The sequence below is a fragment of the Sycon ciliatum genome, chromosome 7, assembly GCF_964019385.1.
Source record: "Sycon ciliatum chromosome 7, ocSycCili1.1, whole genome shotgun sequence".
In the NCBI taxonomy this organism is placed as follows: domain Eukaryota; kingdom Metazoa; phylum Porifera; class Calcarea; order Leucosolenida; family Sycettidae; genus Sycon; species Sycon ciliatum.
In genome coordinates this window covers 17,087,047-17,111,452 of record NC_088649.1, presented here as the reverse complement: position 1 = coordinate 17,111,452, position 24,406 = coordinate 17,087,047, and the positions used below count along the sequence as shown (strand labels likewise).

Genomic DNA, 24,406 nt, shown 5'->3' with positions numbered 1-24,406 from the left:
GTACATGCATTTCATATTCGGAGCATAGTGCGCACCTGCGATTTAGGGCCTAAAATAGCACATCTAAAGTGCGCACTATACTCCGGAAAATACGGCGTCCTGATAATAATTATATAAATAAAACGTATCTGATAATAATTATGTAAATAAAACGTATAATAGCTCCCAAAAGGGGCAGCTTTTTCGTGTGGTTGGCAAAGAGAGAAAACACGAACTTACCCCAAAACAATCTACCCCATGCCATGAGGAGCACAGTCGCGTAGATCTACGCAGGCCTGGGTCACCTCTAGCCTAGGGGTGTTTCCAAACGAATCACAAACAATGAGTTTTAGAGCCCTAGGATATTTCAAAATTATGCATTTTTCGCGTTTCTTCGATTATAACTTCAGTTCTACCTACTCAATCTTCATAATCTAGGGCTTCCTGGAAGTGGAAAAGTATCCGGGAGAGGAAGAATGAGGTCGACCATGATAGCCAGAACTGCTCGGAAAGTGAAGGTGAGGATCAAGTTTGAAGCAACAACGCACGCCACGCCAGTCCAGATCCATGAGGTGTGTGTGTGTGTGTGTGTGTGTGTGTGTGTGTGTGTGTGTGTGTGTGTGTGTGTGTGTGTGTGTGTGTGTGTGTGTCGCAGCTCTGCGGTACAGTCGAAGTTCGAATTCCTCACCTCCGACGGAGTACATGTACCGGTATAGAGTGTGACAGCGCGCAGACCGACTACCGACCAACCAGTCCCACCAGGTTTCATCGACTATTGGTAAACAAATTTAGCTTTTTGTTGATGAGTAGATCTACGCTGATTGCTAGTGGTCGGCTCGTATTAAAACTAGGGCACTTGTAAGCGTTGTTTTGGTTTGGAGCCGTGCCAGATTGGAGAATGTACTTGGCACTTCAGCCTCGCTTGTTTGCCTGCCCGCTCTAGAAAACCCATGCACAGCGCAGGCTACTCAGTATTTCTCTAGCGTAGGCCTGTGCTCGTAAGAATACTGAGGTTCAGCTGTGTGTTCCGGGCAGCTATTCTTCATCCGCTTTGAGCTGTGCGTGTGTGTGCGCGCGCGCGTGTGTGTGTGTGTGCACGCGCGCGCTCTATGCGAGCACACCGGCATAATTTGTGTAGATGAGAATTGCTACTTCCTGTGTTCGCTGCCGGCCACTCAGGATGTTGTTCCTATACTGAACGGTAGAAAATACCATGTCATTCCTGGCCACTGCTACATGCTATGCTGTTCTGAACAATCCGCCGAACAAAGTACAAGTAAGTCATGTACATGGTTGTACAAATCATTGTTGTGTCAGGGGACAGAGTCTCAGAGAGCCTGGGATTAGGAAGCTCGGTACAGCACTTTACGGCGGAGGCAGCGCATCGCACAAGCAAGATGCAGTTCACCAGAACGCGTACAGTCACGCGGCTGTGTCGGCTGAATGATGCGTCCATGGCCCAGTTGGCCCCGCTTCCATGGCACTCAGGTCAGAGGAGTTCCGTCCTTTGCAAGCTAACTACACGACAACGAATTCCGTTTCTAATTCTAGCTTCCATCAGTCTGCTGCGTGGCTCACGTGTACAACGTTTGGTCTGTTTTAGAGCAATTAATTTCCGCTGGAATTTAACGTCCCCCAAGGGAAACCACCATGCGTTGTACGAGCCGCAACACATGCAGTCATCATCCATACCACTACCAGCATAAACTGCAAAGAAGTGTTTTGAAAGGATTTGGAGCACCATTCAGGGCTTTCATCGTGCAGTGGTCATATTCGATTGCGTGAGAGAGAGTGTGTGTGTATGTATGTGTGTGTGTATGTATTTGTGTGTGTGTGTGTGTGTGTGTGTGTGTGCGTATGTGTGTGCGTATATGTGCCAGCTACTGTAGTAAGGTTGGTGGGTAGGCATGTACATGTACATGTACATGCCAGATAGTGTTGGCTCCGCTGCTCCAAGGTGTATTGTTCTACCTGACACCTTTGTTGGTTTCAGGCCTGGTTCATCATAATTACCGGTATAACCTTTTTTTCCAAGTATTATGTACAGCAAAACCTGTCAAGGCGACCACTAGGATAAGGCGACCACCTGTCCAAGAGGACTACCGTAACCAGAACCAAGGAATGCTATTGCCAGTCAAATGAACCTGGATAAGGAGACCACCTGGTCACAGAGACCAGATTTTGAAGGTCCCTGGAGCGGTCGTCTTAGACAGGTTTCTCTGTACACATGTACTTCGAAGTACATTGTACCTCTTTTTCAAGTACATTGTATGCATAGAATGTACTTGACATTGTACTCGTTGGCTAGTGGAATACCTCTGGCTAGATTAAAACAGAAGGTAATGTTCGCACATCCGCGCGTTACCACCGACGCACAAGTACTGAAGTAGCAAGTGTTATACCCTGTAAAAAGGCCCTAGGCCTGTGGGACTGCCCTATTCAAAATTTAATAATAATAATAATAATAATAATAAAAGTAGAAAGGAAAAGGACATAATTATGGAAACGAGTTAAGAGTAACTCTCCACCACTGTAACTAGATACTATATACAGTCAGAAAGTGCAACAACTAGGAGTTTTCGTTTCGCTTGCCTTCCCCTCTTTGGTCTTTCCATAACCTTGAACCTTCCAAGTTGGAAGGCTGTCGGTTAGCGCTACGGAGATGTGTCGAAGCTAGGTGTCAGGACGTCGAATGTCTCAGTACTCTGTCAGTGTTGTGCCTAGTTGTTGCACTTTATGACTGTATATAGTATCTAGTTACAGTGGTGGAGAGTTACTCTTAACTCGTTTCCATATGTCCTTTTCCTTTCTACTTTTATTATTGGCTCAATACCCGAGTTTCAAATAATAATAATAATAATAATAATAATATACCTTCAGGTTTCACTGTGAGCAGGGGGGAATGCAGTCGGATCCTGGGATGGATGGATCTAGCAAGGGCATATAGCCTTTGCCTGGTAGATGCACCTTGCAGAAAAAACAACCGAACTCTGGTACAGTACGTTTCTTGTTTAGGTCCCTTAACCTTACTTAATTTTTAACGTAATGGATGTCATGGACAAGGGTTGTCAACTTCAACAAGCGAAACCTGCCAATACGAATACGTTTTCGAGCAATATCCTCATGCACATGTACATGACTGTAACTGTGTATGAGTTTGTGCTAATCATGAGCATGACAAGGCGACAAGCGGAAAATTCCCTTGTCATCGTTCAGGACAGGAAATTCCAAACGAGCTTATGGCGACCACCACATACACTAGTTAACCCTGCACCTATCCTGGACTGTGGTCAGCCAGTCGTCAACATGCCGCATTTGATTTGACCACTCGCTGATCTGGTCGAGGTCTTGTTCTGTGGATGCACACTTTTCATACCTGATGAAGGTTGAGTAGATGGACTGATGGCTAAAAAAACTGCGTATTTTGCCGCCCTGAAGCCTGTATTTTTCTGGGATCTCTGAGGTAAAATGTCCATGTTGTCTTAGGTCACACCCACGCAGCTCAGAGTCCATAGCAAAAAAGTCCGGCCATAACAATTTTAATACTCATAAAGAGGACACACTTCAGGCTCATTACGAACATCTTGAAGGTTTTTGTCCTTACTGTTTTGTCCTTGCTGTACTTAATCCACTGTTTCTGTTCCATTTCCCTTGCCTGTATTTCATTGATGAGAAGGCTTGAAAGTATACTTGTGAAGCTAAAAACTTTCACGATGTTCGTAAAGAGCCTGAAGTGTGTCCTTTTTATGAGTATTATCGCATTTTTGTCTCAGAGGAAACTGTTTACTTAATATAACAATTTTACCTAGCTTTTTACCTACATGTACATGTAGCTCAAAGAATCAAAGTCAGAGACTGTATAATAGTGTAGAGTGTGCGTGCACAATGTCATGTACATCATGTCCACGTACAATGTACATGTGTGTGTAGCAATTTCCACGCTCTCCAGCATAATGTCCTTCCTGCTCATATTCTACAACGTCGTAAGGCCGTTTGCTTTGACCCTTTTCACAGGCTTCTGCAGGCGATTCACCGTGTGAGCTCGCCTGAAGCGAGATGAGGCCGTGTTTTGCATGAAGCGTTCGTTTGTGTCGATGAATTGCCACTTCCGATGTCCGATGTTAACTTCTCTGCCACTCCAGTGCGCCTCTCAACTCGTACTGTACTAATAGTACTAATAGTACTAATACCAACGAACGCCCTCTGTTTACTACATGTACGCAGTGAAGCACTATGCACGCGGAGCTTACAGAACACGGAGATTCGCGATTACAGCGTCATTTGAGGTACGGTCACTACAGTGCTTGCGTGACGTGAGTGCGTGTGTGTATGTGCATGCGTGCGTCACGCGAATAATATTAATTTTGTGTGCATGCATGTGTGTACATGTGTGTCTGCGCACGCGCGCGTGTCTGTGTGTGCATGACAATGGCTTACAGTCAATTCCAGTGGGTCCAATGTTATTAGGCATCATGCCTGTTTTCATTTCCACTACATGTATAAAGTATACAATCATGTACAGTAACAAAATACAAGATGCCACTTCAGCCATCCTTCAGCCATCCTTCAGCCATCCTTCAGCCATCCTTCAGCCATCCTTCAGCCATCCTTCAGCCATCTCCTGGGACACACAAAGCGTGGATGCCCGTACTGTAGTGTATGTAGCACCAAACGTGAGTGTGCAATTCGCGGAAGAGGTCAGACTCTGAAATCCCATGTTATCCAGGATTTCCGCGTCAACTTGAACACGGTAAAAGGATACGGGGAAAGCAACACACAACTTCGGCTGTACAATATTAGTACGTGTACATGTGATCGAGTTAAGGTGGCTCCTACCCCTCGGGTCCAAATTTTTTGGGTTTGAAACGTGGCTACAAACGATTGTACTTTGTTCCGCAGGATATCTAGTGTACGGAGACAAAATTTTATCAAGTTCTACCGGCCGGTTTCACTCGGGGGAGGGGCCAAACATAGCATACTCACAATTGCCAATTTAGGCCAAAAAACACCGGAAAATCACTTTTTTGGCCGTAGCACTCGTAGTTACCCCATTTTTCTTGATGTCCAACATCAGGACAGTAGTATACTTGCTAAATACCAGCATAAGCTTTAGAAGTGGGTAGAATTCTGCTAGAAGGTGACCTTTTTCTCTTTTCGGAATCATCCCATTTCAGCGCACACGTCCCACATATTAGCCCCGCCCACAAGTATTTGACACTGGACTTGCCCTGTATTCGAAGGTTATGCTATCATAACCTAATAATGGTACTGTGTAGCAAGTCTGAGCAGGTTCTACCGAAGGTAACTCTTGAAATAAAACTTTGAAGTGTCAAGTGATGCCATATTTTCAAGAATCAGCACATTGCACTAGGACATTGTCCAACGCCTTAGAACCCCTGACTCCACCATATGACAGATACGTATCTTGCAATAATTGATTGCAACATCTTCAGAACATAGTAGTAGAGCTTTGGATCAAGTTTTAGCAGTTTCCACCGAAGCTAACTACCGAAATAAAACTTTGAAGTCGCCCACATACTAAATGCCATTGCTGAGCATGTGCATTGTGTGTATGGTCTAAAGGTTTTGACAACTAGCTCCAATGCGGCAGATACGTGTCTTACATTACTTGATTGCAACATCTTCAGAACATAGTAGTAGAGCTTTGGATCAAGTTTAGACAGTTTCTACCGAAGCTAACTACCAAAATAGAACTTTGAAGTCGCCCACATACTAAATGCCATACATGTAGCTGAGCATGTGTATTGAGTGTACATGTATGCTCTAGTGTTTTTCACAACTTTCTCCAACATGAAGCCAATACTGATGTGGAATTTTTTGACTGCTTTGTCCAAAACACAGTGCTGAAGCAATGCACATTGGGCACTTTCTACTGGTAATGCAATTATTATTATACAGAGTTTGCTGCCAACATAGCAAGCAATACTGCTATACTAAATGCGTATTTCATTGGGTACGGTCCAATGGCTTTTCACTTCGCATCTAGCCACTGTTCTTCGTGCATTTCTTGAATGCTTAGTCTCCGTGGTAATGAAGGCTTCAAGCTAAGAGCCACACTGGAGAAGTTTCTACTGAAGCTAACTATCAAAAATATAAAATTTCCAAGATGCTACTATTACATAAAGTAGCTGTGTGCAATGCCACTCTGTTGAACACAGTAAGCAAAATTGAGTCACTAAAACCCTATTTGCCAGATATAAGCTGAGACTGATAGCAGCTGAGCTGTATGATCTGATAGGGATGGCGGTTCCACACTGACCAGCACATGTACACGTGCACAGGCAGAAGAACATACAAGTAATACACCTAACGTTACTTCGAAGTCCATCATGTAAATACAAGCGTATATACAAGCATCACTCCTGTTCTCCACAACCTGCAGTCCTGGGCCACTCCAGCTGGTCAGAGTGCAATAATTTCTGCAGCAGGCTTGACTTGGAAAGCTAATCACAACTGCCATGGCTGCAACATGAGTATTACCAGCGCTTTTACAGCGCTACTTGTATTATATTATTGTCAATCCATTGTGGTGCATGGCACTCGTTTTCAACAACCGAGTTTATGTCATTAGTTGCATATCCAACGCCAATAGAAAAAAGAAGGGGTGGGGCAAATTACCACGGTTCAACACTAGTCATATTGAACGGCGTTATGCCATGCCAGGCGCGCACATAAAACACCCGCGCGAGTGCGCATGCATGTACACACCCGGGTAACACACATTCGTGCGACTTTACATAGCCTGCACTGTCGTTCTATGTCATAGGAGTGAGTGCACACACATATATATATATGTACATGTAGATTGCCTAATTTTGCATACGTAATAAAATTGTGTAAGTATACACACATGTGCGTGCACATATAGATAGACTCAGCGGCATACACATGAGTGTGTGCCGATAGGGCCACATGCCAATTATCGGATTAGTCTGTGAAAGTTGCACGGCACGACAAACTTTCGGACGGTCTAAATATATGACACAATGAATGTGGAATACCCACCAGTGTGTAAGACCATTTCATACCTATTTCGCAGCGTTTGTGATTTTCGGAGCGTCCCTGTTGATAGTTGATGTCCTCACTTGGTTGATGACACAGTCACAAATTATCAAATTCACCTCCAATGCCATCCAATCTGCGTTCCGCGATACATGTACAGTGAACGGTGTTGAGGAAGGCCATGCAGCAATAAAACAGTCGAGACTCCCAAGCAGAGGATACAATTCAACAGCGTATTGAAGTACGAATTGTTGTAAACAATTTTCAAGACACAATTACAAAATTTGAAGTGCGTCTTGAAACGTGTTTGAAGTGCTTCGATGTATTTTTTTTTGGATTGGATTTTTATTTATAGTGGTGACTATAACAGACAATTGCCTAATAACAATAGACCCACTCGAGGGAAAGATGCAAAAAGATATGAATAATTAATATAATAATAGACTACCGGTATTGGATAGGTGATCATGTTCGCATTTTGCATAGCTGAAAGTCATAATTACTAGCGTGAAAAAGCAAGGCATTGGGGTAACAGTTTCTTAAAACGGGCGGAGTTATCCACACAGCGAGCTAGAGGGTGCAAATCATTCCACAGCTTAGCACATTGGAAGGAAGCGCCATGACGGGCAAAGGCAGTTCTGAGCATGGGCAACTTAAGAGTGCGTGATACAAGGCTGCGCGTTGCAAGACCATTATTTAAACGCTCGAACATTTGACTTTACCTTCGATCCCCCTGAATCGATCCATCCACAGCTACCCGACGAATTTACCAGTCAGTGCGGGAGATGATCGAGCAAGTTATATTTGAAGGCCGCGAGTCGCGAGATGTCAGTGGCACTGGCAGGAAATCTACACAAGCGTATTCTGAAATAATTTTCTAAGACTCAGGCGTGATTCAAGAGCGGACTTTGATTTCTCAATTCTTATAGTACGAGCACCAGTCGACATTGCATTCTTGGAAAATCTTCTGCGAGTGCTGCCTTCCCCTTTCATAGAAAGAACGAGTGAAGAGGGACACTAGCAGCAGGTTCTAGCTAGGTTGCCAGAATTGCAGAAAAGCGAGAAGACGTTTCCTACACAACGATTGATCGCACAAAAATCATCGCTACCGAAAAATTTACTGAAAATCTACACTTTTCAAACGATGCGCGCGCAGAGGGTGTGAGCCACCTTAAACGTGTCGCCTGAAAACTGTCCCCACGATAACTGATAAGTTGAATGATAGCAGACAACTGTTCTGAGAGGTCCGGATCATTCAAGGCGATAACAGCGAACTCCGGTTGTTTACACACAACTTCATCTGTGCATGTGAGCGAGTAAACTTGTCGCCTGAAAACTACAAGAATACCAAGAACACTTTTGTACTCTTGGTACATGTACACCGGAGGGTGTATCCAGTGTGCTGACAGTGCTCAACACCGCGGAGGCAGAGCGAAATACAGAACGACAAGGACAATCAAGGCTTGTTTGCTGCGACTTGAAGTTTCATGCTCTCGTCGCCTGATGATTGCGAGAGCATGAAACTTCAAGTCGCAGCAAACAAGCCTTTTAATAGACCAATCCCGAAAAGATTGTCTGGGTTCGTGAAAGGGGGCACGCGTGCAAGCCAGCACGTGTGAAGTGCATCGTTTTGTATTCAGTTTGTGTGTGTCAGCTCATGGCGGAGGAGAGAGAGACTTTTGCTCGCCGAGCTGAAGCTAAAGGATTTGATGGAGTCCTGCCAGCAGCTAGTCAAAGGACCTTCGGTACCTTAGGCAGACCCTGACGGAGTTTGGAGGCCAGATAGCTCTCGGTGAGGAGAGAAACATTCGCTTGGTGATCGACTCTCCGTAAAAAATGCAAGCTACATAGCGCCGACATACTGCAACAGCTACGATTTCAGCTAACTTCTCGATCTGCTGCTTCACAAAGTTCAACTATTTACAAGTCCTGACTGTTGTAGTCTGAAGCTGGAGTCTCATCGCCCACCTGTACCTACACTCTACAGGTAGCTTTTGGAGCTGATGGATTTCCCGACTTGGAGTCCTTCCGCAAACTCTCGCAACATTACTACAGTGTATGCTGTGTTTCTGCACGCTCGTGTCGACATGTCACCTACACTGTACATGTACCGGGTCGCGGAGGAGCTTGACGACCTCCGCTGACTCCAGGTTTCCGAAATACTGCCGTCGTCTTCGTTGATGTCGCTGGTGACATTCTCCCCTTGCAGGACGTGCACATAGTTGTCGTCCCAGGGGTAAAGACTATGTTGTCTTTCGAAATAGTTCTTCATCACGCTCGCGCGAATGATGTTTCTCATCATGAAGACATGAACTCGTTCCGACGGTGTGACACGGCGATGGTCTTTGGCGGGGCACTGGCTTGGCGAAAACGATATCTTCTTGTGCAATATAACATTGATCGGCTGCAGATGAGTACAGTCACTTCGTGGTTGGTCTTATAGGAGGGCAGCTGCCAGGAAAGAGGCAGGACTCATCGAAGACGAAGCGCTCGCAACAAACAATAGCACTCTAAATATCTCGTAAGATTTAGGGCCTATCGCTTTGAGCCACAGCGCTCACAGCCTTGCCTACTTCATCAAAGTGAGCTCTACATGTTCGTTGACCTCTTCACACTACACAGAAGAGCGAAACAAGGATTATGTCTTAGCATTTCAACTCCAACAGCAGGCCATTACCAGTGCGAGAGAGAAAACTACAAAGGGCTTCGCTTTGTGTCGCATCGTCTCTCTTGCATGCAACTAACGAGAAAATCGTGTACTTACCCTCGCATTCACACGCGAACTATCAAACACGTCCTGTGCCGCATGCTGATCAGGTAGTGCCATGTATGTGTTGTACAGTGTACTCTCAGTTGACATGCCCCCTTTCGAACCCAGACAATCTTTTCGGGATTGGTCTATTGACCTTGTTGTTCTGTTCTGTACTCTTGGTTATACATGTGATTGTACATGTACATGTATAACCAAGATAAAGTCCATATTTACTTCTTTTTTCTTTTCCTTTTATTTTTGACTTCTTACTCTTTTCCTTGTTAGCCATGGTTGGCTATAAAAAACCCTGCAATCGCCACGCAAAGTGGTCATTGGCTACCCCAGCCATGTATTGCTTGGAATAAAATAATAATAAACTTGTCAAGGCGACCACTTGGATAAGGCGCCATCTGTCCTAGAGTACCACTGGAACCAGGATCAAAGGATGCTATTTCCAGTCAATGGACACTGGATACGGAGACCGCCTGGTAATAGAGATTTCATTTTGAAGGTCCCTAGAGCAGTCGTCTTAGACAGGTTTCTCTGTACTAGTAAGAATGTCTGAATGAGACAAACATTCTGAGAAGTAATAACAGCAAACTTCAGTTGTTTTGGCACGTTCGTGTCAACACCTGCACTGCAGCTACTGTACCCGGAGAGCTAGACTAGCCTAGAGGAAAGCCAAACAATGACACGCTTGACCTGTGCCCACTCGGTTTGGCGCGGCGTTGGCAGTTGCAAGCCTTGCGCCCCGAAGACCGCGCGCACTCATTGTACATGACTGCAGTTGTGTCTGGCTGGGCATGGGCAGATTTCGGAGAGTGTTTGCTCACACGTTGACATGTGCTTGCCACAGCTGTTGCCTGCATGCAGGTCGTGCTGGTCGATCGATGGCATGTCGACACGTGAAGAGATCAGCCATCGACAGTCAGTGCACTAGTGGCAGTGCCTGTGGCAAAATTATACGTCATGTAGGCAACAGCCCTGCACGTGTCTTGTACATGTACTTGGAGTTAGTAGAGAGGTTTTGCAGAGCGAACGTTCGCAATGATTTTCGCGTTCCAGGTTGCGAAAACTATTGCGAACGTTCGCGCGAAATTTGTGTTTTGCATGTTTTTCGCTCCAAGAATTTTCGCGTGCACTCGTACTCACTTGTTTGAGAAGTGGTCTTCATCCGATTATTTTGTTGTTGCGAGTGGTGGCACCCTGAGTTACGGCCTGAGACGAGAGCTCTATGACTATCGTCCTTGTCCATGGCCGGAGACCCACAGACAAACGTGTTGGCTGGTGCCGTAATCTGGCGTAATCGTATCAACACCTGAAATTCAAAGAGGCATCGTTGATGTAACCGACTCTGAGCAGTGAGAAGACGAGCAGGCAGGAGATCGGAGATGGTTCCGGAGATGAAGCAACACGGGCTGCCACGTATAGGAAAGCTAGCACCCGCGGACCAAGCCAAGAGTAGAGATCAAGCACAAACATGAGGACTGACTGTGAGGGTGGCTCACCGTGCACGAACAGTCCACAAAGAGCGAAAATTACTGCGAAAGTTTGCATGTTTCTCGCTCCAAGAAATTTTCGTGTGCACTCGCTTGTTTTTGAGAAGTGGTCTCCATCCGTATAATTTGTTTGTTGCGAGTGGCGGCACGCGCACCAGGTACTCTGAGTCACGGCCTGAGACGAGAGCTCTTTGACTACGTTGTCCATGGCCGGAGACCCACAGACAAACGGGCCGGGTTGGCTTGTGCCGTAATCTTGTGCATCAACACCTGAGATTCAAAAAGGCATCATTGATGTAACCGACTCTGAGCAGTGAGAAGACGAGCAAGCAGGAGATCGGAGATGGTTCTGGAGATGAAGCAACACGGGCTGCCACAAAAACCTAGCACTCGCGGACCAAGCCAAGAGTAGAGATCAAGCACAAACATGAAGATTGAGGCCGAAATGAGGGTCGCTCACCGTGCACCAGGCTGACCAGCGGTCCACAAAGAGCGAAAATTACTGCGAAAGTTTGTTTCGCGTTTCCTGCAACTTTCGCGTTCAAAACTGCGAACGTTCGCACGAAGTTTCGCTTTTCGTGACGTCAAACGAATATTCGCGCGAACGTTCGCTCTGCAAAACCTCTCTAAAATCTACTGCCAGTACTGATATACATGTACAATGACCATTGTCATGTATATGTATATGTACATGGTGTAGAAGTCAGTGAATCAGTGAATGTCATGAAAATGTTAGTACGTTGTCAAAATGATGCGCGGCGTACTGCATCAGGCCTGCAAAAGGCTGCATGCATGATGTGCCAGATTGCACTGTTTGAGCAGCTCAGCTCATGATATCAGTGATAATACTAGTAGTAGTACGCAGTAATGTAAAAATGATGATCCCCCCCCCCCCGGCCCCCGGCCTGTTGCGCACTTTGACACTGTCAGGTTGTCAGGTTGAGAAAATAATTGACAGCTCGTGCCATTGCGATGTTAGACTAAGACTAGTAAGAGGCCCAACTACATTGTAGCCAAGCTGCAAGCCAGCTGGCGAGATCGCACAAATCATGTGTCCGCGCTGGACCTTGGCTATAAAAATACTACTACTAGCCCGTGGAGCTTGCGGCGTACAGTGACTACACTCAGTCTACAGTCAGAACTCGACCAACCAGTTACCTACTGCCTACTTGCACTACTGTACTCACTACTACTAGTACTAGACCTACTGCCTACTTGCACTACTGTACTCACTACTACTAGTACTAGACCTACTGCCTACTTGCACTCCTGTACTCACTACTACTGTACTAGACCTACTGCCTACTTGCACTACTGTACTCACTACTACTAGTACTAGACCTACTGCCTACTTGCACTACTGTACTCACTACTACTAGTACTAGACCTACTGCCTACTTGCACTCCTGTACTCACTACTACTGTACTAGACCTACTGCCTACTTGCACTCCTGTACTCACTACTACTAGTACTAGACCTACTGCCTACTTGCACTCCTGTACTCACTACTACTAGTACTAGACCTACTGCCTACTTGCACTCCTGTACTCACTACTACTGTACTAGACCTACTGCCTACTTGCACTCCTGTACTCACTACTACTGTACTAGACCTACTGCCTACTTGCACTACTGTACTCACTACTACTGTACTAGACCTACTGCCTACTTGCACTCCTGTACTCACTACTACTGTACTAGACCTACTGCCTACTTGCACTCCTGTACTCACTACTACTGTACTAGACCTACTGCCTACTTGCACTACTGTACTCACTACTACTAGTACTAGACCTACTGCCTACTTGCACTACTGTACTCACTACTACTGTACTAGACCTACTGCCTACTTGCACTCCTGTACTCACTACTACTGTACTAGACCTACTGCCTACTTGCACTCCTGTACTCACTACTAGACCTACTGCCTACTTGTACTACTGCAGTACTAGACCTACTGTACTGGGCCAGTGGCTATCTCCAGTATCGGCCCTGGGGGCTAGTGCCAGTAGTGGAGGGGACACCAGGACACGGGACCGTCGTGCATGGCCGTATCAATGTTCAGGACAGGAGGCCAACGCGCGCGCGTGTGTGTGTGTGTGTACGTGTGCGCGCGCATCCCCGTTACTTTTACTTCTTGAAGTAGTGATAATAATATGAAGGGTCACTTTTTGTGCGTGATGGTAGGGCACGTGAAGGGTGCAGATCGGTCTGGTTTGGTATGGTCTTCGCAACTGTATTAATTATTTGCCAGTACTGGCAGAGGGGTAGGGTCCTGGAGGATGACGAGCGATCAATCCGGGAAATCGATATCCGAGTGGCTATATACACTGTATATTATAATAACGCCGGTGCAAGCGGAACAAAAATTTGACAATTTTCTATCACTACATTACTCGCGCAGTAAACCTGTGAAGGCGACCACTTGGATAAGGCGACCACCTGTCCTACATGTAGAAGACCATTGGAACCAGGACCAAGGGATGCTACCAGTATTTTCAGTCAATTGACCCTAGATAAGGAGACCACCTGGTAACAGAGACCACATTTTGAAGGTCCCATGAGCGGTCGTCTTAGACAGTACATGTACATCATAACATGTACAATCTAACAATCATGTGTGACTAGGAGTTCTACAATCATGTACTTATTCCTCCCTACCACAGCTAGGCCTTTCCGGATTATGCGTTTTTTCCTGGTCTAAAATGGAAATCGAAAGTGTTTTGAAAAACCCCTATAAATCCAAAAAATTCTTTAAAAAGAAAATGCAAAATAATTATTGTACCCAAAAAGCACAAAAAGTATTGTACAGTACAATGGAACCAGGCAGGCACAGTGGGTTGGTCAAAGACCATGATTGAGATACGAGAGGTACCTGGTTCAAGTCCTGCCTGGGAGCGGTTTTTCCAGCCGTGCTGCTACCCACAGTCAACTGGGAACTTGTGGCCAGGCACAAGGGGTACATGGAAGTAATGGGGTCGCTTTCGGCACTTGTGCCAGTGGTTGTGAGACTTACCCACTCACCCCCACCGTTAGGCGCTGCATCTGCCGCTAGGGTTTATCGGGTGTTAGCGGCCGTCGTGAGTTCCCTTCGGGAACGGATACGATAATTTACTTACTTACAATGATTTCGACTGTAATGATTACGTAGAGCTACTGCTACCACGAGTACGGGTGGGTTTAGTGTGACTATCGCCCACCCCTTTCGTGTAAGAAAAGTATAGTTTGCACGTCCGCCTTACAACCGGTTGAGAAACACAACCACCATGCCTGTGATACCAGGGTGGCAGATGCAGCGCGAGGGCGAGGGTGAGGTGGTAGGTCTCACAACCATTGAACTAATGCCCGACAAGGGGCTAACCTCGTTAGCTGCATCCATGTTACCCTCAGGCCTCACTCCGAGTAGTGAGTACCCAGTTGACCGTGGGTGCGTGTACAAACTGAAAAGTCGGATGGGATAAACTACGAATGTATGCTTTAAACTTACTTTTTATACTTGACGTGTGCGCCTTGATAAGACCCGAACCGCAGCGCGCGCGTGCCACATGGGTGCTTGCGGCTAGGGTGGTGCATGCGTGTGGTAGATCTACAACAGGTCGGTGGTGTGTTTCAGCTTTGAACTCGGCTGAGCGTAGGTAACACTGTTTGTAGTGGGTCAGTAGATCTACTCAGTGACAGTCGCTGATAGTCTGGAGATGGTGGAGTCTACCGACATGAATGAGTCTGTAGTCTGAAGCCGTGAAGGCGGTCAACACCGCTGCATCAGTGCATGCAAAACACGTCCTTACACAGAGATCATCAACATTACAGGATAGAACATGTGACCGTTGACAACTCCCACTGCATGCTGTCATTGGCATTGCTGGCTAGTACAGACTCAGTAGTACTAGTAGAAGTAGAAGTGGTGGCAGTGGCGCAGCGCAAACACACACAGGAACCATCAAGCGCTGGAGTGCGGAAGCTGACAAGAAAAGCCCTGTTTGTTATCTGGTTATGTGCGGTCGCCACTCGGATGGGTGACTCCATGGCCAACACACTATTGTACGTACTTGGGCGTTGGGGATCGGGCACTGACATGACGGGCAGAGCTAGTCTAGACTACAAAAAGCCAAGACTCTGGACTGCAGCTTGTCCATCAAGGCACATGTCCCAACTGGACCGAAGGCACATGTACATGATGTAGCCCATTGCATCTTCGTAGATCTACTCACTCTCTGCATGCATGCACCCATACAGCCATGGCACTGCTGCCACTGCTGGCGTGCGTTGTCATGCAGTGAATGGCTATGCATTGCTCATGTTATGTTCGATCATGTACACTGACTGTCTACGTACACAACAGTCAACAGGCTAGGCAGAGCACAGAGAAGTACTCGCGGCACACACGGCCACAATCATATCCGTCGGCAGCGCGCCTGTCCGTGAAAACTTCAAATGGGAACAAAGCCGAGCACAAAATGTCATGACTGAGCATCCAGAACAACAACACGAGTACCAGAGTGCAAGTCATGTAGATACGTATTATGTGTATGAACATCATAATGATCATGCTCGTGTGCTGGAGTCACCCTAGATCAGTTTTCAGAAAACGCAGATATTTGTAATTATTATTATTTGCCAGAGTCGTTCCTGTAGAGCTAGTTCCGTCAGGACTTTGAACTCACTTGAAGATGTTCATTGGTTTTGCTACCCACCCGCGAAAGCCAAGGCAAGGGACGGTGTGATTGCATTGTCGCTCACCATTCCAGGAGTGCCAGCCTCTCGACGCGCGAAGTGCTGCTGCTGTTGCATGTCTGTGAGTGTGAGAGCCAGAGTGCCAGACCGAGGCAGTGAAGAGTTCACGCCTCGCTCGCTGAAGTGAGGGGACGAACATCGCACCTCTTGCGTGCGGAAAGCGCAGTGTCGAGAGGGTAATCCGTGTCGCTGCAGTCACTCAAGCGGTAAAAGTTATCGGTAGGCGGCGAGGTGTGGCATATTCAGCAAGACCTGAGCGGACTGTCGATCGGTGGTGCTGAGGCCGCTGCGAGGGCATCGGCGGTAGATTCATAACCCAGTCGTCCTCGGATCGGAGCATCTCGCTGACCCTGGTCCTGGAGGGGAGGATTGGATGGATCGCTCTCTGAGAGTGTGTGGGTGTACCGCGGACCGTCACCGAGATTCTAGAACACGTAACACTTTGTCTGTGGGTCTGTGAGAGTCGCTGGTAGCGCTTCGGCGTTCTCGAGGCCTTGCCATGGCGGAGCAAACACTGGACCGCGAGCTGCGCTACCGTGCGTCCTGGAAACGGTCGACAAACCTGCACGAAATGAGAGCGGTGCCGAGAGTAGGCGGCAGCCGGACGATACTGTTTGTGCTTAGCGTGCTACTGCTAGCAATGTTATGTGGAGTCGCGTCGTCACAGAGTGGACCTCCAAGTACCAGCAGCTCGAGTGCAACGTTTACCCAGAGTGCGTCACCAAGTGCCAACAGCTCGAATGTAACAACAACAGCAGCAGTGCCGACACCTAGTCATATGGAGCTTACGTGCCACGTCACCTTCAAATTAATCAGACTGGGATTCTGTTCAAATAATTCATCACCACCTTCACCAATGATCATAGGACAAATTCAGAAATTCGCGTTGGAATTAAAACAATTGCAAGGGATCAATATAACACAGCTTCCAACAACGAACACCACCAACTACCAGACAATACCGTTTGAGCAAGAATTTACCATCGTCACGCAAGCATTGGACAGCATCATCGGCGAAATTGTTCAGAAGATCAAGATCCAGCCGATCAAGACGAAAGACCTGCTCTGCGGCATTCTGTCGTCGCCTGAAAATTCCTCTACTCCACGTGCGTATGTTACGCTACTCCTTCAAATCCAACAGCTGCTGGCCGTGGTGACAAGCATAACCGACACCGAATCCTGTGCAGAAACCCACCCTATTTCGCTAATCTTCAATTGCCTCTTGTTGCAGTTTCCCCCACAGATGAATACCTCGTCCGTACAGCCGCCACCAAGTGACAATAACTCGCTCTGTCTCAATCTGACGTGTCCGGCTTACATGCAGGAGACCAGGATAGTGGGTCACATCTACCCGGGCGTGCGGAACCTGTCCACTCAGCTGCAGAACGCCGTCAAGTACCTGCTGCCGGGCTGCGTGAACCAGAGCACGATCGACCGGCACCGCGACGCCCTGCTCCTGAGCATCCTGCCCTGCGGCCTCAGCTGCGACACGAGCCAGCCGGGCGCATTCACCGCGGAGCAGGAGCGACACTCTCGCATCGTCATCCAGGTCTTCACCTGGCTGTCGCTGCTGTTCACGGCGTTCGCGCTCGTGTCGTTCGTGATCAACCGCGAGAATCTGAACAAGTACCCGACGCGCATCATCGTCTACATCAACGCACTGTACTTCCTCAGCAGCATCGTGGCACTGGTGCAGGTGACGGGCAACGAGTGGCGACGTTACAGCTGCAACGAGGACAACACGGTACGCACGAGCGAGCCAAGGGCGAGCGACGAGGGCGGCACGGGTGAGGGGCGGGCGTGCGCCGCGCTGTTCGCGCTGAACTACTTCCTGCTGTCGTCGGCGCTGCTGTGGTGGCTGTGCCTGACGCACGCCTGGTACATCACGTTCAAGGCGTTTGACGACCAGGGCCTCAAGGAGAGGTTCAGGCGCTACGAGCTCGTGTACCACGCATTTGTCTGGCCGACCACGCTGGCGCTGATGATCGGTATGCTGGCGTGGGGCAAGATTGACGGTGTCCCCATCTACGGTTTGTGCTTCACCAACGAGGTGGCTCCGTGGCTCTACTTCATGAGCCTGCCGGTGCTGGTAGTCGGCGCCCTCGGCCTGCCGTACCTGTGCCTGGGCACGCGTATGGTGCTCGGCTTCAAGGGCCACATCAAGAAGATGGCGCGGCGCAGCTCCATTCAGAGCATCGAGCGCATGAAGCGCAACGACTCCGGCCTGCGCACGTTCCTTGCCCGCACTACGCTGATCATCATCGTCAGCTTCCTGCACCTGCTCGTGCAGGTGGCCATCGCCGTCTACCGCCTGGCGAACGACAGCCATTGGAAGGACGAGGGCGAAGCGTACTTCCTGTGTGTGCAGACTCGCTGCTCGAGCGACGCGAGCGTGTGCGAGGGCCTGAAACCGAACCCGAGCCTGGAGCTCTTCACCCTGATCTCGGTGCTGATCAACATGGAGGGCATCGTGCTCACCTGGTGGGCGTTCAATGCGCAGACGTGGCGAGAGTGGAAGTCTCGCGCAGGCAGCACTACTTCCCTCTTCAAGCGACTCAGCTCACACAAGTTCAACAGTGGCGACCTGAGCGCGGCGCAGCGGGTCATGGGCTCCAACACCAGCGGGGCTGCTGCTGCCACGGCGACTAGCTCGTCGCTTAGCGACTCGTTCGTGAAGCGCGACATGAAGACGCGAGAGAACACGAAGCACAACGTCGAGCTCACCCGGTTTCGCTACGCCATGTCACGCGACGACTTTGATCACCGCTACAAGCGCCCCAACGGCAGCTCTTCTGAAGACCCCTCCGCCACCGCCGCGAACAGCCATGTCAGAGATTCCGTGTTCAGCACGCCGACGGACGAGACCAGCTTCACCAGCATTGACGGTGCCGGTGGAGCTCATGTCGAGAACGGCACTCCCACGCCGGAGCAGGATGATCCGCGGCGCGACTTCAAGCACGCCAACAGCCGGGTGCACTTCTCCACGACTACCGATACGTCCGATGTCATGATTACGCCACCGTCGTCGCTGCCGCTCGCGGCGGCGCCCAAGACTTCCGTAGCCATGGCAACGTACATCTCGTCAACGTCCAGCTGTGACTCGCCGGGCGCTGCCTCCAGCCCCAGCCGATCGATTTTGAAAAAGGGACGCAGCATGTCCACGTCCAATCAGAGGCCGCCGCCGGTTGCTATGGTGAGGGAAGAAGACGACGAGCAGCTGGAGACGTTCCAGGAGAACATAGCGGCCGGCGCGAACGTCCCGTTCCTGTCGGAGAACGCCCCGGACGCCCCCACTGTAATGCCACTGTCTCGCTCGCCGCGGATATCCCGTGTCAAAGAGGAAGCGACGTCGCTGGAGGCCAAACGCGACAGCATCCGCAGACGCTCGAAGTCCGCCAGCGCGTCGCTCGGAGCCAACTCGTTGAGGTCGCCACTGCAGCTAAACGGTCGCACTTCACCACCACGAAGGATCGGCTTCTCCGACAGTGACGATGGGAGTGACGATGATGATGAGCCCGATTTCCGCCGTCGTCCCACGCCTTCTTCGCCGCCGAGGGTTGGGTTCAGTTCGAGCAGCGGGGACTACGATGACGGTAAACGAGCACAGCACGCCCCGAGCATGCCCACGGTCAAGAACGGCGTTGTCACATCAACGCCGATCAAGGGCCCCCTCGCCATGAACGGCTTTCATCGGCCTTGCACCGACACCAACGATGTTGTCGCAAGTCCCATCAAGGCTGACGTCGCACCCTGGCGCTCCATCCAGTCGGAGGTGGAAGAGGCGTACGCTGAGCAGGAGAGCAAGCGACGATCGCAGGCGCTCGTCGACTCGTTTGCCGACCCCGTTATGGCCTCGTCCCCGCGACGCTCCATCATAGTCGAGAGCAATCTATGACACGGCATTGGCGACGACGGGGGCTAACGAACTGCCACAGCAGCAGCCGCTTATTGCTGTTTGCTGTTGTATGGCTGCGGCCACCTAGTGCTGTGCGACCGCCGCAGCAACCTACTCCTGTGCTAATGTTGCAGCAGCCTCCTGTAACAAAACGGCAGCGTCTGTAGGGCCTTCCATATCAAAATATTAAATTCGATTACATGTACTACTATTCTACTACTATTCTACTACTACTGCTGTTCTCGGTTGGCAGTGAACCGAGTAGAGGCGTTACACTGGACCTTGAGCTAAACTGCATTGCTGAACCGGACATGTCCACTGTGTGAGAACGATGTCCTCGTTTTTTCCATTCACTGCCTTGTCATCACCGACTCGTTCTCCTTCTCCTCGGTCTTCTTCTCTCCTTTTACCTCGCACCAAGAGTACTGGAAACCCAGAGTGTGCTGCTCTGATGGGTTGCTGTCACGGAGAAATTCCGTCACGGATTACATTTTTTTTGGACGGATCACATAATTTTAGTGATGCTGTGCAAGACAGAAGCTGCACACTCTCTGCGTTTCATGTACTTCTGAGTATGTAACAATTATTTTTACTTGATTGTACTCTGGCCTGCCGTGCGAATGAACGTCTCTTTCTCTCCTACTGCTCCTCGTCTGCTGAACGCGTGCGGGTATTCCGACATAGACTATTTTGAGAACGGATTTATACAGAATTTGCTTCTTCTTTTTTTATCTTTTACATGTTGGAGAAATTTAGCATTTACCTTGCGTATAGTCCCAGAGTCAGTAGAGTAATCATTTCACTTCTCGCTTCTAAGCGTGGTGTGATCATCTCACTACTCCCTGCTAAGCGCTGTAGAGTGGTTATTTCGCTGCTTTCATCCCGTTGAGTACTAGAGTAGTTATTTTCCTACTAGGTTATCTTCTATGCAAACTAATGCTCATAGGGCTGGCTGCGCTGTTCTAGCATGTAGAATATAGATAGGTACGCAATGAATACGATTAGGTTAGGATTGCCATTGCATAGTTTTGTATCTTCTGTTGATCCGCTTGTTTCTGTTAAAATAATGGAATTGGAGCGTCCTCTCGCCCTCATTCTGGTGAGCGGCGTCTTCATCTATTAGGCAGGCAGGCATTGCCGGTGTTTCCGTCGCCCGTTATTGAGTCGGGCCTGACGAATGTAGTGCAGTACAGTCCTGGCTAGGGAAATCCCCCCTCATGAATACACATGTACAGTAGTGCAGTACAGTCCTGGCTAGGGAAATCCCCCTTCATGAATACACATGTACAGTAGTGCAGTACAGTCCTGGCTAGGGGAATCCCCCTTCATGAATACACATGTACAGTAGTGCAGTACAGTCCTGGCTAGGGGAATCCCCCTTCATGAATACACATGTACAGTAGTGCAGTACAGTCCTGGCTAGGGGAATCCCCCTTCATGAATACACATGTACAGTAAGTACTGACTACTGAGTACTGTGAAAGCAGAAAATTTCGTTGCTCAATAATTTCGTCCAACTCCAAAGAAAGGGGGTTCGTCCGGTTGTAAATTTCGTCCATGGATCATATAGGAGTGTATTGAAAAGCTGGACAAATCAATATTAGTCCGGCACTTAATTAAGTCCAACAGCTCGTTGGACGAAAAAGACGAAATTAAATTCCAGACGAATATTTCTGCTTGTACAGTATGTAAAACCTGTAACTAAAGACCACCGTGACTAGCGATCAGCCTGGTACTACCGACCGCTTTGCGCGCCGGGCACGGACTGTCTCACATTCAAATGTGGCGGTGCGCTGCAAACCTCTAACTAAGGACCACCTGCCACTAAAGACCGCTTTATCTGGCCCCAAGGGGTGGTCGTTAGTCACAGGTTTTATGCACATGTAATTGCATGAAGGGGGGGGGGGTGCGGGTGCACAGTGTTTGCATGTGTGTGCACTCGGGTGTTGCTATTTATTTCAATTCGCGACTCCATTATATGCATGCAGACGCGTGTGTGTTTTTGTGTGCGTGGGCATGTGTGTCTGCTCGATCGTGTACATGTGTGTGCCCCAGCTACATGACTGTATATTTGTATTATTCTAGTTTGATTGGTCTTTAAGGTATGCCAGATTATGCTTATGCATGTACAGATTGGATATAACGACACTCCTTCGGGAGAAAACAAAAAGTCACTATATTCGATCTGTCACTAAACCCGATCTTCACAATACATGTACATCATCATTCGCTCCCTTGTCACTGGACAGTTCTGTCCGTTTGGTTTTAGCGAATTCGAATAACGAAAACAACAACAACAACAACAACATCATGTACATGTATGTACTGAAGTCCATGTATAATTTTCATACTGACAGAAATGCATGTTTCACTCGGATAATGAGCAAGTATTTAAAATAAATAATTAATAGAAGAATCACATGGAAACGAGTTAACACTACATCATGACATGTACATGTACATTGTATGAAGCAACTATCCACGACTGTAATAAGATACATGATAGTAAGCAGTCAGAAAGTGCGATAACAGGGCACAGGAGTCGTTGAATATCTCAGTAGCCGCGGTCAGTTTTGTGCCCTGTTATCGCACTTTCTGACTGCTTATCACTATACTACATGTATCTTGTTAGAAGTTGGTACCGTCATGGGTAGTTGCTTCACAACTCGTTTGCATGTGATTTCTTCTACTACTAGTTTTAGATAATGCATTGTGCATGTGCATAGTTATAATTATTGCATATGGATTTCAGATGTGTGTATACATGTAAATACTTCGTTTTGTCCAGCCATACTGGCCGAAATCCTTCTTCTTTTTCAGCAAGTAATGTTATTAGTTCGCAAGTATCCAAGCAAACACACACACACACGCGCGCGCATGCGCACGCGCACGCACATGCCCTCGCACACGCACACGCACACACACACACACACACACACACACACACACACACACACACACACACACACGCATCCAGCCAAGGATTGTGCAGGGAATGGCTAAAGTAAGTAATTAGTTGGAGAAACTGAAACTTATAATTAGAGCGCGTGTTAAAAGGTAGCGCTTTCAGAGCCTTCTCATCAGACGTGACAGCCATAGGGAAAATCAACACAAGTGCAATAGGTGAAAGAGTATGACCGTGCAAGCAGAATTGGAGGCAATGCAAAGGAAGGAGAGAGAGGAGCAGATGACAGATTACATCAAAAAATTTAATAGTTATAATCACACCCTGCGTGGCTGCGACTGTATTGATCCGTTATAAAAGGACACGTACTGTACTGTACTCACTGCATTAGGTCGAAATTAGTCACCCAATAGTCGACTACAGCTGTGTGGTTGATTAAAGTTTCCTGCAAGTACGGTCGGTAGATAATTATCATATCTGATGGATCTTATCCATCGCGGTCAAAGACCAGGGTAGATCTACACACCGGTATATGTGACGGACTGCTCCCTGGTCAAAGACTGATTTTGATGATCACACTGCAGCACTGAGTGACACAACTGTGATCGTGTGTCAGTTTGTGTCATAAAGAGTGACAACCGACACTACGTTTCTTGCAACTATTGTATTACTGTCTTTGTAGTGCAAGAAGTCCGCTTCCGGTTCCCCGGCTGAAGGATCTAGGACGGCCTGCTGCATTCGGCGACTTCTGCTAGCCTTCTGCCTTTTATTGATAGTCCGGGCGTAGACTCTGTTGAGCGCTTCGCGAATTCAGCTGCTCGTTCGGGTGCCAACGATGACCTATTTGGACACGTTCAGCGAGGCTGGATGCATGGCGGGTGCAAAGAGATATCTTTCAAATCAAGTTGTTGATATTGGGATGCTATTTGCAGTTCCAATCGTAGACCCTCTACCCTGTTTTCAAGTTTGCGGTGCTCCCGACGTACTTCAGCCAAGTAATTAGTTAGTTCAGGATGCCCTCATCATAGGCTCATGCCGAACTACCGTAGATGCCTATGACTTCATCGAGGTTGTGCACGTGGACAGTAGAGGGGCGCTGTTGCCGTGTTGGGGCGGCGTTACTTCTCCAGTCTACAATTATTTTAGGACCAAGTGTTAGTTGCTTCGGAGGGCTGTACGAGTAGTGTAGCACTGCACCTTGTGGCTTGTCACGTCTGCTCACGAGTTCTGCATCGTCAGTCCCCGCGCCCGGAAAGGTGGCGCGGTCTGCAGGAGACGAGAGTTCACACTTCAGGCGGGCTCGACACTGCTGGTCTTGTCTCGTTGTACGTCGTAGGAAGAAGGACCACGGCGCCAGTGCATCCAGGTATCCGTGAGATCGAGCGGCCAGTCCACAAGTGGTGCAACCCTGCTGTAAATTGGCGGGCTGCTGCTGCGGGACAGCCAGTAGCCGGCTACCAGCATCTGCAAGGCTCTGGCCCCCGGAGCGGCATATGCAGCGAGACGTCCAGAAGTGTGCATGTCAGCACTCAAGCCAGACTTCTGAAAGTCTGTGCCTCTCTAGCTGCAGTGCTGGTGGAGCTCATAATAGTGTGGTGGTGAACAGTGTGCTGTCCCT

The 24,406-nt window shown here is 48.4% G+C and overlaps 1 protein-coding gene across 1 annotated transcript; it reads left to right on the top strand.

Annotated features, from left to right (window-relative positions):
• The first annotated feature begins 15,878 nt into the window (after positions 1–15,878).
• Positions 15,879–20,977, top strand: LOC135821109 (uncharacterized). The gene has a single exon (XM_065334173.1). It carries the CDS (start codon positions 16,488–16,490, stop codon positions 19,881–19,883), a length of 3,396 nt encoding a protein of 1,131 aa, XP_065190245.1. The 5' UTR covers positions 15,879–16,487; the 3' UTR covers positions 19,884–20,977.
• The last annotated feature ends 3,429 nt before the right edge of the window (positions 20,978–24,406 follow it).

What these genes read in the sequence shown, in the direction of transcription:
- LOC135821109 (XM_065334173.1), top strand. Translation starts at nt 16,488, where the DNA reads ATGGCGGAGCAAACACTGGACCGCGAGCTGCGCTACCGTGCGTCCTGG.